The 20,717-nt window shown below is 35.5% G+C and overlaps 1 protein-coding gene across 1 annotated transcript in view; it reads right to left on the reverse strand.

Moving 5' to 3' along the window:
* Nucleotides 1-1,549: 1,549 nt before the first annotated feature.
* Nucleotides 1,550-20,717, reverse strand: part of LOC131041528 (plastoglobule-localized metallopeptidase 48, chloroplastic) — an 89,843-nt gene continuing 70,675 nt past the window's right edge. The window contains exons 7-10 of the mRNA XM_057974656.2: nt 6,230-6,326; nt 6,032-6,129; nt 2,127-2,260; nt 1,550-2,045 (exon numbers count right to left, since the gene is read on the reverse strand). Coding sequence (XP_057830639.2) covers nt 1,910-2,045; nt 2,127-2,260; nt 6,032-6,129; nt 6,230-6,326 — 465 coding nt within the window. The 3' untranslated portion in view covers nt 1,550-1,909. The remainder of the gene's footprint in view (nt 2,046-2,126; nt 2,261-6,031; nt 6,130-6,229; nt 6,327-20,717) is intronic.

The following is a 20,717-nucleotide window of genomic DNA, read 5'->3' on the forward strand; positions in this document are numbered from 1 at the left end:
ATTTAATTTTGCTACTTATTGTTTTTCCTCTATTAAAATGTGAATAGAATTCAACCGTATATTTCGTATATTTGTTTATCATTTGTTGCTGCATTGATAAATAAAATTTTGAGTCCAACATTATCTATTGACATAATTTATTGTCTTCATGAAAATGTGTACTTGGATGCTGCACGGCATCACAATTTCTTGCCTATTTTATTTATTTACTTGTATAAATGAATAGTATTAATAATAATTTCTATAAGTAAAAGTTAAAGGGAGGCAAATGAAAAGGAGGGGAAAAATTATGAAGTCACGTGGAGGAAAAATTAATGGAGCCATGTGGCATTTTTCTCAATATGAAGTTGCTGCTTATTTCTCGCCCCTCTATTTTCACAATCTATTTTGAATTTCTAATTGGTAGTTGCTCCATTTAAAAAATGAAAGATTCAATTATCTTTTTCCCAAAATTTGCATGCATGAAAACACTCTAGCTGCTTAAATTTTTGCAGAAAACATACTTAAATAAATCCATGAGAACATGGATTACAATTTAATCTATCAGCTTTCTAAATTTCCAAACTTCAATTTTTAAGCTGAACTGCACTTCTACATTTAGAAGATTACCAGTTTTAAAATATTCCTAAAAAATCTCAATACCAACTAAAATTCAACTTCTCTTAGATTGTCAAGATGAAAATAACAAACCAAAAAAAAAAACTGATGAAAGATCATGATCGATCAGATAAAATGGAATGTGATGTTTCGTTGAACTCTCAATCTTCTTTCAAGTTTGATCTCGAGAAATGAAAATGAAAAAATCGGGTTTTAGAGGTTTTTGGGCACGGCAATTTATTCAATTTCTGATGAAATCACAAAAAATTGTGATTAATTGTGCATCGAATTTTGTGCTATTTTTTTTTTTTTTTTAAATGGTCATCCAGGCCGTTCTCTTACTGGTGGCAATTACTGGCATTTTTTAAGCTATTTCTGCTTCAATGAATGCAACATCTCAGGTTTAAGGGAACGTAATTTCTCCACCAGTCTAAAATAGTTGTTGACTACTTTATTAAGATTTATGTAAATTATTAAAGAACCATTTCACTCATGTAATATTGAAGTACAATCTAGTGGGTCTCCGTCTATTAGCCTTGATCTACCATATACTGTCACAAGGCATTTTTATTTCTAATATGGCATTTATAATTAAATGAAATTTACTACACTTGACATGACAAATTTAGAATAATTGTCTTTAGACGTTTGGTGTAATGGTGAATTGGCAGTTTGAGTTTTAGTGCCATCCAGCTTAAGACAATACAAAAAAGTAGGGAATTTTTTTTTTCCATGAAAAATCCAATACTCACAAAGATGTCTTGTACTATTTAGGAGAAAAAATACAGTTCGTAATTTTTTTTTTAAAAAGGCACAGTTGTTTTAGAAGTAGGTAAGAATTAAATAGATATTTCACAAATGTCGATATTGTTAAATGTTAACTACTAATCCATGTAATTCATTGCCTGCAAGTTGAACTATCTTTTAAGGTTCTTATGTTTGGCAATTTTAGTTTTCAAAGACATTGCTAGAGCATGGCAATATTTATTGTTCAAATGGATATGTTCTCGCAGCGGATCTCTGTAATGATGCAAGTACTAGCCTTTCACAATATAATGAGTCATACTGGTACTGGTACTGGGACAGAGAGTATATGAATAAAGTGTATGACTATATTACAATTTACAATTTAATATAATCATAAGAGTCCAGGAGATGTGGGTTAAATGTGGGAAAGGGGTCCTCATCCCTGAACTTAGAAATTCCTGTTGCCTATGAATATAACGTCGCATAATACAGTTTAGTTTGGAATCGAATTATAAGAATTATAGGACATGTTCTATATTTTACATTATATGTCTTCCAGTTTTTCTCAGCTAGATTTGTTTTGTTGAATAGCAGCAGAACGGGCTAAGAGAGCCTTGTATTGAGGGCTTGTGGCCCACTGATCTATTTCCTTGGCACGGAGAACAGGCAATGGATGGGATAGCTGGCGTGTCTGAGCATTCCTGACAAACAATATTGCAATTGAAATTGGAATCGATTTGTTTTTAAGAGAGAAGAGTAGAGTAGGTATAGTGGATGTATACCTTAGATACCAACCCACTGGGGTTGATGAGGCAGCATCATAAGATCGAGCTTGGTCCAGAAATGCATCTACATTCAATTGATCTGCCAGAGATGGGCACCCTCCCGCCAATTTCATTAACACTGAAATCACCACCTTTTTCATAAAAAAGACCACATCAATTTCAAATTTCCATTAGCCCATTGAGTTTAAAAATAGTATGAAAACATATGCTAGGTCTAAAATAAGGTTATGCTAACATTGCTGTGATTTCTCAAAGCCATAGTATCAGATACTTCCAGTTCCAGTTCTTAAAACTTGGCAGGCAAAACCCCTTATGGAGTGGTCTAGTTCTGTATAAACCCTATAAGGAGGCTATTCGGCCCATTCAAAAAGCGTTATGGTTTAAGGTCGGGATTGACACATCCCTGACTCATTTGTGCCTACAGGTACAACTAAATTCACAAAACAATAAAAATTGAAAACAAAATAGTTACAAAGATCTTTTAAAATGAAGAAAAATAAAATCGTCTGATCCATATCTATTCATGTCTAAAAGATCCACGGAGATGCCCAAAAATATCAAGTCTTGCCATTGCAAGTACATTGGAAGAAGTGCTCATTAGAACATGTTCGAGATTAAGTAGCATCACTAATCACCAACCTTGCATATATAGAAAAAACAATTAACCAAAGCAATGTGTTCCGGTCATGTCTGGGGATGATCCCATGTATTAACAAGGTATTAAGGTGGCAAGTGAACAGATTTCGTTGCTTTCTTTGTTAGTTTAAAAACGGGCAAAGAAAACACATAATAATGAACAGAAAACAGCAGAAAGAATAATAGACACAACAAAGAACTTAAGACACAAGATTAACGTGGTTCACCACTAAGTGGCTACGTCCACCAGAAACGCAGGGAGGATTCTTATTAACCAATATCTAATTACACAGTACATTATGTATGGGCTGCACATAGCCATTTATATAAACATATCAAATATGAAATGAAGAGTCTTCTGAGGAGACAAACAGCCATGTGACTGTTGGGCTTCATATACCCAACAATCTCCCCCGTGAAGTCCAACCGGCACAGCCTGTAACATTCCCTGCATCTCCATTCCAAGGCTCATACAACAAGCAGCTCTTGAGAAGATTTTAATATCGCCAAACTCTGTTCATGAACAATGTGAATTAATCTTCTCCAAGTCAGATCAGAGTTAAAAACATATTCTCTAACTACTTCATCCGGTAATCCATAATCAAGAACACTACTATCAACAGATGCATAATACACTCCTCCATCAAAGTCTCTTGTTCTTGTGCTCCCCCGTAATAGAATATCTAGAAGATCACCATTATCAGATTTTAATACCCAAATATAAAACTCTCGTACAGGTGTGAATAGCCTACAAACATCACTCCCAATTCTCACGGTTGCCTCACTAAATGAATTTGTTGTATTTTGTGCAGAAACTTGTGCAGTACCTGCAATCGATGCATTCCACTCCGCCTCTATTTCTACAATCTGGAGCAATAAATCATCACTCTTTTGTTCTTTTTGAAATTCATTTTCCTTAAAGACCTTATCCTCAGCCTTTCCGAAGTCTTTTGGATCTTGCGCAGCCTTGAGCCAGAGGCTCTCTCCCACCTCCGTGAGCTCTATAATCCCTGCGCTCCTGGGATACTCAATCTCCAGGCACCCTGAATCCTCTTGTAGATTCTTTCCACCAAAGAAAGGCTTTCCTATCAACAAGGCATACATTTTTGTGAGGAAAGAGTCCTCAGTTAGGAGCTTCCCATCACTTTCCTCTTGCTGAAATACGGTCTCTTCAGAAAAATCCCATTCTTTCTCAAAGTTATCTTTTCCAATATTCATGATGCGACACAAAACCATCAACTTCTGTTCCATACAAATCAGTTTGTCGGTGAGTAGGAGATTCTCTTCGTTCAACCTCATAAATTTTTTTTTTTCATAATCCTCCTGAGTCTTGGTCTCAACCTCATCAACTTCATCCTCACTTGCTTCAACATCCTCTTTTTCAGTCGAATCAAAAAAATCTTCAAACAACGAATACTTCAAACCTTCTTCTTCTTCAGCCGAAGTCTCCTCATTTTTCCAGCCATCCCACCAATGAACATGGTGTTTTGTTTTAACTTTTGCTTGCACAATTTTACTCTCCACTGAGTCTAAATTTGCAAGAAAATCTTCGATGACTAGATCGGTGTCTTCATCTTTTGGCTGCCTTTTAGCCTTCTCGAGAAACCAACAATTTCTTTTGACGTGGCCTCGCTTGCCACAATACCAGCAACTAATTTCTCTAACTTCGAACTTCTGCATCTTCTCAAAATTTTCAATCCTTTATCTATCTACCTTTCCATCTCTGCTCAATCACTTCACCTAAGCTCTGATACCAATTGTTTGTTTAAAAACGAGCAAAAAAAACACATAATAATGAACAGAAAACAGCAGAAAGAATAATAGACACAACAAAAAACTCAAGACACAAGATTAACGTGGTTCACCACTAAGTGGCTACGTCCACCAGAAACGCAGGGAGGATTCTTATTAACCAATATCTAATTACACAGTACATTATGTATGGGCTGCACATAGCCATTTATATAAACATATCAAATATGAAATGAAGAGTCTTCTGGGGGAGACAAACAGCCATGTGACTGTTGGGCTTCATATACCCAACATTCTTCACCCAATATGCCCAACATAAAATCGTTAGGAAGCAAAATTAAGGTACTAGGGGCTCCTTAAGCTTTGTGACATTATTGATAATGCAAAGGCACTTTCGCCTTCATTTTCAGTCCCACTTAAAGAGAGTTGGATGATTTGCAAAAGGCATCTAACTTCAATTGAAATTTGAGGAACAATGGGATGGTTCGGAGTTAGTTGTCATGTCTCTCTGGAGATTTCATTATACAAGAATTCGGCTTAGTCTTTGCTGATGTTTTTGCAAGTAAAAGATTGCCAAAGTAAGGGATTTGTCATTATAAGGTTCTGCGGAATCACATGAGGATGTGGTCACTAGGTGATATTTAAACTGAGCCCAAAAGTTTAATAGAGCATGCCTAGTCTATCAGTACCTTTATAGATCTATCCCCTAAATTTGTCTTTTTATAATGTAACTTTCATTTGGAGAAATTCCCAAAGGAATTGGGAAGGTATTATACAACCGTCATAAAAGTTCCTTGTCACTTAGGCATGAGACCAATCTTACTTCAATATTGAATAAAAAGGTTGGCAAGGAGAGATCCAAAAGTGTATTGGCAAAAAGATAGAAATGGCAATAATATTTAAGGCATGAAGTATTGGGGCGATTAATGCTCCAATAGGGATTGGTGGTCAACACAAGACTTTAAAAAGTTGGCTTTATAGATTCTTCATGCAGTCTGTGTGCCAGAGTCGAAACAATTGATCAGTCTTTTGGAGATGTTTAAATGCCAAGAATTTTTGGGCATGGAAATAATTATATAAACTATTTAATGTGCACCTTTCTCAGAAAGGATCATTACATGTGGACACTTGAACGAGCACGGACAGTTTCAAATTGTTGCAGCACATGATTTGGTTGCTTCTTGTTGAATTCCTGTAAAATCGATGAATAAGGCTACTTTGCTGGTCAAAAATCTTTCAATTGTTTTTGTAAAGAGGTTGCTTCGTTCTATCTTGCAGCATAGGCTCAAGTCTTAGTTTTCTAGTTTTCTTAGGAAGAGACTCTCCATGTAATCCTGTTAGATTGATGAAATCTTTGTTCTCTCAAACAATATAAGCTGCATTTTTTGAGAAAAATGTCTATTGATATATTGATGAATCTGCATATTTACAGCTTCAAATACAAAAATAATTTCCTCAACAACTGAAAACAAAACATAAAGTTGATATCCCCGTATTTCCAGTGTAATACCTACTTTCGGATCCTGCACCACAAGCAAGGCAGCTCTATCACATGTCAGTTCTGCTGCTTGCAACCACCGGAATAACTGTTCCTCAATAAAAGAACCTAAACCTGAAGATGATCGAATCCAATGTTTAGTTTTCAGTAACTATTAAGCTCGTTCTAAAAGGTGCCCAACAAAATTAAATATTACCTATAGTCATAAACCTACCAGGTACAGAGTAGGCACCCAATGTAAGAATGTTTGCAAAAGTGAGCCAGATGCCATGGTCACACTTGAGGTGTCCTAATTCATGTGCTATCACTGCCTGTATTAACAAAATAAACAAGCATTTGGCATGTTATCAGCAAATTAGTAATTAACGTAACAAAACAACAGAAATAAGAATCACCAAATACCATAGACGTTTCTTAATGATGGTGCTATCACCTAGTCAAAGAATTGGTTTAGCTGTACAAAATGGTTGTAATGTTACAGGTTCATGTCCATTTAAAATTTGGTAATAGAGATTTTTTTATTAAACATTATGAAAACATTATTGCTAAAGATTTGATGGATTGATTCAAATTCATTGGTAATTTCTTGATGCAACTGGCATTTCTGCAGTGCAACATTATTTAATATCCTTTTTCAATAATTAGCTACAACTTAAATTTAAGTCAATCTTCATGATCCATCTTCCGTGTAGTGATTCACCAAAACCCCTCTCCCACAAGCTTGAATAATCTACTTGTCAGTCACTGCAGCTAGGTGATGCTCACTAGGGTGAAGCCCTAAGACCTCTCAGGAGGTCATCCATCTCAATACCAAAATCTTCAGCAAGTATTATCCCTTATGGACCATGAGTTACCAAGCTCTTTCATTTTTATGCAGTTGGTGTTTCTACAATGCACCATTATAATATCTTTTTTCAGAATTACATTTGTCAATTTGAGACAGTTTTCATGGACCATCTTTTGTGAGCAGGGCACAAGAAGCCATCTCTCATGATTTAGCACAATCCACTTTACACTCATTGCTTTAGGTGATGCTCACAAGGGTGAAGCGCTTGAACTTCTGGAAAAATGATACTACATATGATGCACTAAGGAAACATCAATTTCACGAAAAACGAGAGCTAGATGTCCGCCATGAATTGTCAATACTCGATACAATACATGCTCAAGTTTTGCACATGGGGCTGCATGCTAAGTGGGAATAATTGTAGAGCAAAATTCATTATTAAGCATGCTTGAGACATGATAGTACTGCAATGGTGATCTATGAAATCCCAGTGCTTTACTGCTGGGAACATCATTTAGATGCAATGAGTCTAAAGTAAATAATTCAAGCTCATTAGAGCCAGATTCTTGTGAACCAATACTCATGAGAGATAGACCATTGCTAAGTTTCTGAATCCTGAAATTTATTCAACACTACCATTTGAATAATTCTTTGATATCATTTGTAGCCATAAGCACAACTCAAAGCCATGTCTCTTAACAAGTTAAATGCTTCTTGTTCTTTCTATTATCTATTTCTTACGAACCTTCAAAATGCTTTGATCAATATTAGAGATTAGACATGGAGAGATAAGTCGTGCCTGAAAGATAAAATATTAATTGTTTCGAATCTCGGAAAATTAAATTAATGTAGTGATCAATGTTTACTTGTGGATAGTAACTATAAACAAAAGATACTCTATCCTTGGGGTTTATAAAATTAGAGAACACGCCATTTATTTAGATGAGAAAAATAATCAACATGAACTTAAATGACTTGGTTTTTACAAAAAAAAAATTATATATTTATTATAATTTAGCACATATACTTCAAGAGAAACAAGTTTCTACGCAGACAATTTATACTAGGACCCATTCTAACCAAAATGCATGCCTTGTGCACCCATTGACTGTCTTAATAATTAACAACTCTATAAGAAATAAATTGTCAAGTTTGGGACTACTCAATGTTGAAATTATCTAGCTAGCTCGGATTATCAAACTTTAATGTTGCTAAAAGCAATTAAAGTTTGATCATTATCTATGCGTTTAAACTCATTAGGGCTGGGCCCAAAATAATTGTAATTAAACTGTAAAAGGTCTGGACCTATTCTAGGCGGTAAAAGTAAGTCTTGTAATTAATCATGCCCTATATGTAACTTGTGGGGTTTTGGTGCCAAGTTAAAGGATAAAATTAAGATTATATGTGCTAGCCAACTTAGGTGAATTAAGGAGGCCAAGTCTCCTATATATATGCAAGTATCATTCATTGTATCCACACACCTTCAGCGAACTTCTCCATTCAGCAAGTTCAATCTTCTATCAGCGAAATACTCCTAGCATCAGCGAATCTCCTTCTAGCATCAGCGAACTATTGGAGAAAGTAAACAAACCCTATCCAAAGTCAGCAGACTGTCTGTCTAGGGCAGCGAATTGATTTGCAGGTGTAGTGAAGCTCATCTACAAGACAGCAGAGGCAGCGAAATCTTTCCTAGGCACAGCGAACATATCTTTACATTAGATCATCTTGCTTTTTACGCTTTATGCAGATTTGGAGGCAAAAATTTCACAATCAAACTTAATTTCAATTAGAATTATCTTTTGAAATTCCATCAAACCTTGCACTCCAAACTAGAAACAAACATCAAACCCCCATTTTTAAAACTAAGATATTTTTCATGTTTTTCAAATGGTAGATGTCAGCTCAAGAAGGAATTTCTAGAAAGGCGCAGATGAAGATCAATAATAAAGGACCACAACTGGAGTCCAAGATTGTGACAAAGTGGAAGAAGGTTGCAGATACCAACCTTGGCCATGTGGACCTCAATGACTTCAAGAAAAGAATGTATGGGCTCGATGAATGCTTTCCCTCACCCTTAGCATGCATAATGATGAGAAATGGAATTGTCCAAGCAGCTGGATTTCCTCTAGCTATGCAACGTAACAAGTTGATAGTAGAAGGTACCAGACATTACAACATCCAAGAGAGACAAGTTGTGGCACCTGATGGTAGAGTGCTTGCCTACCTTGGAGAAATGGTCATCAAAGAAGCATTTGGCATTCCAGATTACCATTCCACCATATACAAGACCAAAGAGGAAACCTTAATAATTTTTGAAGCAAATCTTGACTCATGTTCCTGAAACAATCAACAAGCAATGGTTGCAAAACCCAAGGGCTCATTATACCAAAATGCCTAAGAAACTTTTCCAGACAGATTTCATAGAAGAGTATGGAGACCTCATCCTGTTGCTAAACAAAGTCACGGGAATCCCTCCAGCATCCCCATTCGTTCCTTGGATGTTCTACTTCATCGATGAGGTCACTTCCGGTGTCAAGATGATAAATTGGGCAAAAATAATCAATAATAGAATAGATGAGCAGTTGAGCAACATGGAGCACACAATTTTTTTTTACATGAGTTCCTACATCATTTACATGGTGACGAGATGTTACAGATATAATGGATTGATTTGCAAAGGCGTTATGGGAAACAAGGATGGTCAATTCAAAGCATATGATTGCTATCCGCAATTGCATATACAAGAGAAATCTCAGTTCAAAAGAGTTAATGATGCATTCCTAATGTATATTCCAAGGAGGCACTCATCAACGATTGACACAGGAGGCCAAGGATTTGATAAGCAAGTTTGGATCTTGGTATATTCAATTCCCCAATATCACATGCCTGAGGGTCCAAGATATCCTACAAATAAGATGATGCTACTAGAAGATGATAAGACAGCTAGACACATATGAGAAAATCCAAAGAGGCAAGAAAAACATTGGATTTTTTTTTCCCCTTTTCATTGGAAAGATGTTAGAATCATGTCAATCAACACAGGCAGCTAACAGTAACAGCAAGAATGAAATTGCAATTACATATTCCTCTTATTGACTATTACCTTAAGAGTTCTTCCTAAATATCAGTCTGAGATTATTATTTTACTGTTCAAGGCATTATATATATAAATGATTTGAATTATATTATCAATTATTAATGTATTTTCTTTTTGTATAAATTATTAATACTACCAAAAATACTATTAGTTGTTAGTGGTTCATCTTTTGGACCTCTGGTGGAGTGGAGTTGCTTCGTAGTAGAGATTGTTTGAGGACACGCAATTTCAGAGAGGGCAGACTATAATGTCCCCATTTTCGTGAGCATCAGAGTTCAAGGGGTTAGCCTATTATTTTGACCCTTGTAGGCTAGTATGGTGGATTAGAGGGTCCAGTTTGGGAGTTTTGGAGCTCTTTAGGTGGTCGTTGTAAGTCTTTATCTCACCAAATCTTTCATTTGTTATAAAGCATTGATATTCAGAGGTTTCTGGTTCCGTTTTGAGGGAGTTACTATTTATAGTAAGTCAGTAGATGTTAGAAAGGGACCCTTACCATTTTTAGTAAGGCATCCAGATTGACAGTGGGAGCAATGGGCTAGCCAGTGATGAAGTCAAAATCATTAGATAATGGTTATTAATAGAGTTATGACATTTAATTATTATTAAAGTGTTACTTTAATAATAATTAATTATTTTAAGGGAATATTATATTGACTTCATGTGACTTTATAATTGAAGGGGATTTAATATCATAAAGTCAAATTATAAAGTGGGAGGATTTAATGACTTTATTATAAAAGGCCATTTAATGATTATAAAGTCAAATTATAGAGTGCATATGAGGAATAATATAAAGTACCAATTTCAAGGGAGATATAGGTGATTATTAATATATATACTTTATATTATTTTGTTTTGCACCAAATAAAGGGATCAACCCTTTTGAAAAATTATCATAAAATTTTATTAAAACCCTAAAGTGGATTTCAAAAGGGAATAAAAGGCATTTAAGAGTTGAGAGGATATAAAAGGTTTCAAAAAGCAAACCAAACTCATTATTGATGATCATTTGTCTTTGCTTTTGGGTGTTGTGCATTGAGACCTAGGATTTCAGGCAACTTCACCATTAGAGAACGAAATCTCTTCAGTGTTTATGCAATCTTGAGGTTGTGAAAGACCAACTGAATCATTGCTTGACTATGGGCTTCATACATGGGTTCAATTGGTGCTTCATTGGATAAGATTTACATTTCTTTCTGAATCTTCAAGGGGTTTTCAGAGAATATCTTTGGCATATTTAAATACATTGAAAGAATACATTGTTGAAGATCTTTATTATTGCTGCTACGACTTTATATCAGAAGTTCATACTAGAACAGGGGCGGCTGCATGAGAGGCATGATTTGGCTTCAAAGAGACTCCATTCTTTGCATAAGGATCTGCCACATCTTCATCAATCAAAGAACTTATTTACATCAGGTTCTTTCATGTTTTTCTAGTGTAGTTGGCATCTTTTTACAGTTGTATTAGTCGCTGTTCTTAAGCAGCTATGGATGCACATTTATATCAGTTTAGTACTTGCATTGGATACATCATTGTAAGCCAAGAGTCTTGGCCTTTTGCATTTCATTTCAGTTTGTAAGCAATCTCATTGCATTCTAATATCATTCTAGTGACAAGGAGTTTGAATGTAAGAGTTGTATCTCTCATATTTAGTTTGCATGCCAACTGTTTGTATTAATGTCTAGCTGTTGTAGGTGCATATTTACATTGTGTGGATCATCTATATGCATTCAAAAAGACAAAAAGAAGTGCGTTTGCATTATGGTTCTTTGCCTAGACATCTTACTAACCATTTAAAAGCATTTAAATCAAATTTGACATCATTTCAAGCAATCATTATTAGACTGAAACATAGAAACATGATGTAAAGAGGTTTTATGCAAAGTGTTTGACGATATTCCTTGAGCCTCTAATCAGCATTTTGAGGTCAGAATTGACAAAGGGATACTACAATGCAACATTTGATAAATCCTATTAGAAGAGAAGAGGCAACAGTCACTCCACCTTTGGCTCTTCCACAAGAATCAGTTGAGAGCTTTGAAGGAATGAATATGGCAGCCAAAGAAGCCAAGGAATGGATTACAGAAGTTGCAGATAAGGCCATCAAATTCATGGAAGAATTGGCACAGGTCTATGGTCAGATCTCTTCATTCATATATAGAATCTAGAGCATAGTTGAATTCTAGGATGATTTTCAAACTATTCAAGAGAAGTCAATCCCATGTTTAAAGGTGCTAAAAGGAATCCCTGAACAAGACTTGGTCAATGGAAATGTAATTGATGCTAGGACATCATATGGCTTCAGCGCATGGTACCACGCCTTGTTGGCTAGAGGAGAAGTCTTGGAGAGGATGAAGATTGATGGTGCCAGAACAAAAGAAACAATCAAAGCTGTCCAAGATAAGGTCTTCGTCATAGTCTCCGATGTGCTTGAGTAGGAAATAGTTTGAAACAAGGACTTGGATGTAGAGAACCTGAAAGCCAAAGTTCAGAGCATCTTCTTCAATTCTACAAATCCCATCCAGAAGCAACATTTTAGCAAGGCATCCTCATTTCTGCCCATTGAGAATGGTTTTCGAAAACAAGAAAAAGATTGGATAGCCACTTTTGCCACATGTGAAGATGAGATGGATCCAATGGAATACAAGATTGGCATTATGCCTAGTGCCCCAATGGATGAGCTCGACCCCATAGTGACCAGGTTCATTAAATTTTCTGCCAAAGAATAGGATAAGGGATGCTCACCTCTAGAAGAAAGCTGGATTTAATTGTTGTTTATTTCTCATTGGTCCGTTTTGGGTAGCTGTTGTAGCTTACCTTAATTTGAGTTTAAAGTTTTAATCTCGGTCGTTGATCTTGGATCAAGCTGGGCCATTGCTTTGTATTGGGGTGTCTATATAAACCCTCCTCTTTTCATTTGTTAGAGAGAGATTTCGGAAAAAATGTTGTAGTGATACTTCTTAAGTAATAGACCTAATTCATTAAAGTTTGGTGAATCTTTGTCCACTTTTGCAAGTTAGCATGGTTTCTTGGTTCTCATTAGAATAGATTTAATTTCTAGTTGATAGATTGAATGAAAGATTGATAAAATTGCTTAATGTGGAGTTGATGTGTTCATACTTTTTCTAATTGGATGGCTTTCAATTATTTTGCAAAGTTAGCTTGAACAAGAATGAAAACTTAACTTCTATTACTATATTCATTGTTCAATGTGGTGGTGAATATAAGTGATATGAAAATCTTTTGAATTCCTTAGAAGATAGCGTCGTTGTTGTGTAGTTGTTGAACTTCACGAAACAAGAATTGGTTTAAATTCCACTTTTGCAATTTCTGTCTCCAGAGTTCATAGGATTAGCTTAGGATTAAAATTATCTTCCTAAACCCTCACCCTTTTTTCCTTTTTTCAAGTCTTAGTAGAAGTAGGATTGCAAAGAGCTTATTGCAAAATCATTCCAAAAAAAAAAAAGAAGTTATAAGTGTCCAGAATCAACAGGATCCTTTGATTGATTAACTCCTCAAAGAATTATGAAGTCCCCCTTGAGATTACCAGCAAATCATAACGAACGAATTGAGACTATTCATATGCATTTGGGAACCTTGGAGTCGTCTTTGTGATCACATAGTTCAGCTGATTAACACATAGAAGATTTTGATCAAGAGAGAAAAGGATATCTCTCGGTATTTTATTCTGTGTTGAGCGTGCATAAAACCACCACCAATAGGAATATGAACCATCACATAAAGCAATTGGATGATGTTGAGTATCAAGAGATATTGCTAGGGATATGTGCAAGCTAAGGTGGCACCTGATCATCATCAACCAATTCAATGATACCAAGTCAGCATGTTTAGGTGCATTGAACCTAACTCATTAAAGGAGGAGCAAGTGACGTGGCACTACATCAAATATTATTCAATGTACCTAACGAGATTTCTCATTGGTCTGAATTAAAGGGAAGGACATGTATCCAAAATGTTGTAATGATCTCATTGGTCAAATATTCAATGTAGGTGGTGGTTGTTGTAACAACCCCATTTAGGGTTTGCCTTGAATTATCTTAGCCATGATTTCAAATCAATCTTCGCCCTTGAATTGTAATTCAAAGTCTATAAAAGGCTTTCTATTCTCATTTGTAAGGTTAATAGAGTAGAGTAGTAGGAGTTAGAACAGTAGGAGGAGGAGACAGAGATTGTTACCAAGACTATGTCAAAATAAATACATGATTTTCATCGAAGAAATGGTGGATCTTTGTGTGTTCTTTGACTTTCAACATGTAATGGCCACCCCTATTTTCATTTTGAAAGAGACTTGCAAACTACTATGTGATATCAATTAAATTGCTTAATAATCAACATGGCATTTTATCAAACACTTGACAAACATACAACAATATATGCAAAACCCGAAACTTCTTATTTGTTGTTAAATACTGATTTGCAATATAAATGTGCACATTCAACTGCCTTATGGGCTGCAACAATTATTCAGGTTTGTATTCAACAATTACAATGCTTAGTTATGAAAATATGATAGAAAAAATCTGGAATTGAAAGTTGTGGTCTGCAAATGTAATGGTAGCCTTCCAAACTTCTAATCAGCAGGAAAAACAAGTAAACTTCATACCAACATTGTTCATGCACTATAGCAGCACTATTCATGGCACTGTAGCATTTTTACTATTCACGCGGCACTGTAGCAAAACACTATTCAAGCGGTACTGTAGCAAAACACTATTCACGCGGTACTGTAGCAAAAACATTATCTTCAAATCTGCACTTTCAAACCCCTGTAAAAACTTCATGCGAGAGCACCAGATGAAGCCCAATGTATTTCCTAAATGAAAACACCATTAATCCTCCTGACTGTGTCTTTCAACAGCGAAGAGAATGCTAGCAAAGAGGGATTTCGTCCTCCAAGCCCAATAATCAGATCTCTACGAAATCCAACAGCATAACATTAATCTCATCCAAGCATACCCCAAAAGAGAGCTCTCAACCTCAATTTATATCTTCTTCCTGGATGCAAACACTTCATTTCCTAAATGTGGGATAATACATTTTAGAATAAAATATTATTTCCCACAATGCACACATTAAAGGAAACTTTTAATATTTTAAACATTACTTTATATTCCCAACCTTATAATATAACGATAAAGTTAAATATTTAATTTAACTTAACACTTTATCGTTAAATATTAAAACATTGTTGATAATCCCTTTAGATCATTGTCGCCTTCAAATTTTTTTTTACTGATAATTATGCCAACTAGGGAAACACTAAAAATTTCAAGTCACTGCTTGGAGACTAACTTACTATAAATAGTAAGTGTCTAGAAACCCTGTCAGAGCAGCACCGATTGGCCTGAAACTGAAAACACCTAGGCCAAAACACCTTAGGATCCCACCAATGTCCTTGTTAGCCTTCGGGACTGTGTCAGAATAGGCTAACGACACCCCATATCATGTTGCGCTAAAAAAGGGACATTACACAACATTTTGCATTGTTTCTACTTCTCAAGTTTTGGTTAAAGTTCATTGATTTTGATGGAGAAATGCGATGATATGTGATGAATTCCTTGGTGTTCATAGTCATACCATTTGTAATTTGTTGATTGCATATTGCAATGCATTGTTAGTCTGAACCTCATCGTTACAATAGTTCGATTGAGGATGTTCATTTGGATTGTGCCAGCATTGGGTATTTGAATGGATGCTTGCAATATGAAAATCATTTACTACCTTTGGAGATAGCATCAGTTTTGTGTGGTTGTTGTTATCATGACGAAGCAAAATTTGATATAAGAAGTTTGTCTATCTAAGCATCATTCATCATTATCATTGTCTTAAGGTCTTAAATTAGATTTCCTATCCCTTTCCCTTTGATCTTTGTTTGGTAGAAGTAAAGTCAGTTTCCAAGTTCCAGCTGTTTTGCAGAAGCATAAGTCCCTTTGTGATACCAGCAAATCACATCACTTCACTAAGACTATCTAAATTGCATGTCAAGACTTGACTAAAGAAACCTTGGTGTTGCCTTATTTGATGACGAAGTTTAGCATTTGAGATTTCCTTGTTCAAGAGAGGATAGAATACTAAGTATTTTATTTTGTGTTTGAGGTATCATAAAATACACATCAACATGTACCCCATAAGACCATGTGATCTCACATGCTCATCATCAATCCCATTTCCATCTAGGGTGCTAGCAACAAATATACTCTTGGCATTTTCTATCTTCTAAAACCTGTCTAGTCACCAAACATGATAGAAATAAAATAAGGAATGGACATTCTGAGAAGGACGTCAAAAAATGCATTTCTATTTCCCTTAATATTAATATCATCATCTTGGTTTTTTCATACCCAAATCAATCTTGGGAATTTGCAATTCTCAATGCTCAAACCTTCTTGTGGTGTAGTTGGCTTCTACTATGTTATTCTCATATTATCACAAGCTGAAAATTCTAAACTAGAATATACCTCTGCATTGATTTCAAAGGGTGGGTCATTTGTGTAGTTGTCCTTTCAAGTCATCGTTTCTGATTCCCAACTAACTGCATCATCCTCAAGCTGCTTTGTTTAGTAATCGTCAATTCCTTGCCCAATTATCTTAGTTAAGCCCAACTCTATACTTGCAACTTTTAGTATTCCCAAAAACTGTTCTAAATCAAAATTCTCTCAAAGCCTATCAAGCTCTTTAATTACTTACTTAATTTCCTTCGAACTTACTTCATTCTCTAGCTTCATGAAATTTGCTACAGCATCAAGTTGTTCTTCTGCCTCCAAAAGTGCCATTTAGGTCCTTTCTAAAGGGTGCTTGGTTGATTTAAGCTCAAAGGTGATTTCATCAACCTTTTCCTTAGATGCATTTATGCCATCTCTACAAATCTGATGACCGTATCTCTATGTTTAATCAAATGTAGATATTCTGATTTCATCATTTCCAAATTAATTTTCACTACTTGCAAAGCTACAAGAGTGATTGTATGTTTAGTCCCAACAACATTTACTTCATTTGCCTTTCGTACCTTCTTAAAACTTAGAGTTATCTCTTTAATGAGCCTTTTTGTGCTTTCCAACTCAATTAGGACTTTACCTCTTTCTCTTCTATTACCAACAGTTGATCTTTCTATTCATGTAGCTCCTTGGGCTTCTGTGTAATATTTGAAAAAATGACATTTCTTGTCTTGCTCTTGGCTACAAACCCTAACATCTCCAAAAAAGGTCTTGAAAGTACTTTAATAAATAGAAGGAAAATTAATTGTAGATGCCATATGATGTTCTATATTTATTGAGATATCTTTCCCTTTGTGAAAATCATCTGCATACTTGAGCTAATGTGATTATGATGCTGCTAATTTCTCATATGCTCCATTTGGAGTTAACCACCCTAGGAGGGTTTTGAATAATCAAATTTTGACCTTTTCCATAAGAAATTGCACTATTGCTTCCAAGCATCAAGAGTTTGTCTATCAACTAACTTCTTTAAATCATCATCATCTGCAACTCTGAGAGTTGCTTTGCAATCTCTTTGATTAGTACCATGAATCATGAAAAAACCAATAGAATGAAGCATCAAAGAAGGAACCAATGCAAGCTCTACCTCAAACTTCAAGTCAATTTGCCCTACAAGTTGGCAAGATTCTTATGTAATAAACCCACAATTATTTTAGGAAATAAATTTCAGATTTAAATATTTTAAAAAAGATTTTGTAAAAAATTCAAGTTTCTTCACAACTCTACATTAACATTAATAACCCAAATATTATTCAAAGTTTACAAAATGACATTTAGAACCCAATCTTAACAAATGGGGCCAATTAAGAAAGATAAATTTTAGAAATTTTCTTATTATTGATGAAGTCTAGAAATACATAAAAATATGCTGCAACACAACAACGTGTAATAGCTAGATTATTTGATTCCACAACAACTACAAATCATACAAACTTGTTACAACTAAATCTACAACCATGAAATTTCATTCACAACCTTTGAGTGAGATTGTCATACAGAACCAAAGGGGTTTCATCCTATGATCCTTGAAACCAAAAGCTTTTTATCCTTTGATTTTAGCCAATCTAAGGGTTTTCATTCTCAGATATGATTGCTTGAACACCAATGCCAAGAGCATTTTTGGGGAGATGTTCTTTTGTGTAGAATAAATGTTCTTTGAAATAATGAAAATCTCACAATAAACCTCCTTCAACTTATTCATGCAACCTTGGAAGAAGAAAAGAGGTCTCTTTGCACTACAAGGTTCGCCCATGCCCATTATTTTCAATGCCCTTGTGCAAAAATTGCTTGGGATGTGCAAATGTACCTAGAGGTGAGGGGAACTCCTTCTCCTTCCAATCACAACAGTGAAATTGTTGTAACGGCAGTCCAAAGATGGTGTGAGGACCATTAGAGCTTGAAACCCTAACCACCGCATTAATGGTTGCATGGTCATCTTGACCTATTTTAATTTTTGGAAGTATATGTGAATCTGCACCCTTGAGAAGAACAATTGTTTCTAGGCAGGAAAAACCCTTTTGGAGTTGTGACATCAAATCAGGTCAACAATGGCAACTTCAGTCATGCATGTTAATGTTTGTAGCTTCAGTCGAATGATCATTTGGAATTCATATAATATATGTTGATTAATAATAATATATTATTATGTTATATTATTATATTATTATTAATCATATAAAATTTAATATTCAATATTAATCTATTATATTATTCTAAATTAATAATTGATTGATGAAACATTATAATATTGATTAAATTATTATAATTAAAGGAGAGACATGTCCGTTCAAGGACATGCCTCTCCAAAGGAATATATATAGTATAATGTTATTCAATTTGAGAACACATAGAATTCCAAAAATGCAAGTATCAGATTGAATCAGATATATACATTAAAATACATCCAATAAAACCTGGGAAAATCAACATGATATCAGAGCTCAGGCCTGTGAAGTTTAATTTGGAGGTTGGAGAGGGTTGGAGAATTCAGTTTTTTTTAGAATTTTCAGTCTGAAATATGCCATTGTACGGCCCTTGGTTGGCCTCAAAATGAAGACTATAATATATGGATGGAAAGATCTGTGTTTCTAGTTTTCAAATATGTTTATCTCATCAAATTTGATTCAGTTTTGTGCAAGATATGACGACTTTGGTGCAGGTCACTTGAAACCCTACCTAGGGTTAGCAGTTTTGGGAAAAATGTCATAACTTTTGTTCTAACCGTTGGATCTGGCTATAACTTGGAGGAAATGTTTGTAATTATATCTTCTAACATCTCACCGAAGCAATCGGATAAATTTTGGAAATTTAAAAAGTTATTAACAACTGTGTGTGGCAGATCATGATGAAAGTGTTGATCAAAATTATGAAAATGTTCTACATCATTCAAAGGGAATTATGATGAGAGATGATTCATGCGTGATATTTCTTATATGGGCTCACCTTATAAAAGGAAATGTTTTAAACTTAAGATAAGTATTCCATGTTTTATTAAGGCACATGAATTATTGAGTTTGTAATTTATGCTATAATATTGGCTAGTAAAATCTTGTATACTTCTATCATTGGTATTTCTGTTCGAGATAATTTAGTTTATGAGCTATTTGTAATCTCTCTCTGACATACCTTCAGGATGAAAGCACAATAAAATTGAATTAAAGGGAAAAATAAATTGATGCTTATAAATGAATTGATGATTGAGACCAGATGCAGAGGGAGTCTGACATTTCAAAAGAGGACAAGAGGTTGATACAAGAACTTGAGCTTCAGAGGGAGCAGATGGTTCAGTCAACTTGTGACAATTTCGATCATAGTGATTGAGAGGGATTTTCACTATTGAAGGTGAAACACTTATGAGGTAAAACTTGATTCAATTGATTATTATACTAATGAAATCATTTAATGCCTTATGGGCCCTGTGTAAATCATAAGGAAGTGACGACTTCCAAATGATTTCCACTTGTATTTTTGAGGTTATTGGAAGGTGATGATCTTACAATAACTTGAGCTTGTGGATAGAATCGCCAACAGAGGCAATCCACATGAGAGCTCGTGGATAGAATCGCCGACTGAGGCAATCCACGTAAGAGCTTGTGGATAGAATCGCCAATTGAGGCAATCCACTTAAGAGCTTGTGGATAGAATCGTCGACTAAGGCAATCCACGTGAGAGCTCATGGATAGAATCGTCGACTGAGGCAATCCACATAAGAGCTTGTGGATAGAATCGCCGACTGAGGCAATCCACATGAGAGCTCATGGATAGAATCGCCGACTGAGGCAATCCACATGAGAGCTCATGGATAGAATCGCCGACTGAGGCAATCCACGTAAGAGCTTGTGGATAGAATCGTCGACTGAGGCAATCCACATGAGAGCTCATGGATAGAATCGCCGACTGAGGCAATCCACACAAGAGCTTATGGATAGAATCGTCGACTGAGGCAATCTACTTAAGAGCTTGTGGATAGAATCGCCGACTGAGGCAATCCACGTGAGAGCTCATGGATAGAATCGCCGACTGAGGCAATCCACATAAGAGCTTGTGGATAGAATCGCCGATTGAGGCAATCCATGTGAGAGCTCATGGATAGAATCGCCGACTGAGGTAATCCACGTAAGAGCTTGTGGATAGAATCGTCGACTGAGGCGATCCACGTGAGAACTCATGGATAGAATCATCGACTAAGGCAATCCACACAAGAGCTTATGGATAGAATCACCGACAGAGGCAATCCACGCAAGAGCTTGTGAATAGAATCGCCGACGGAGGCAAATTCACACCTTGAGACTATGGTCCC

The sequence above is a fragment of the Cryptomeria japonica genome, chromosome 2 (genome assembly GCF_030272615.1).
Source record: "Cryptomeria japonica chromosome 2, Sugi_1.0, whole genome shotgun sequence".
Taxonomy (NCBI): domain Eukaryota; kingdom Viridiplantae; phylum Streptophyta; class Pinopsida; order Cupressales; family Cupressaceae; genus Cryptomeria; species Cryptomeria japonica.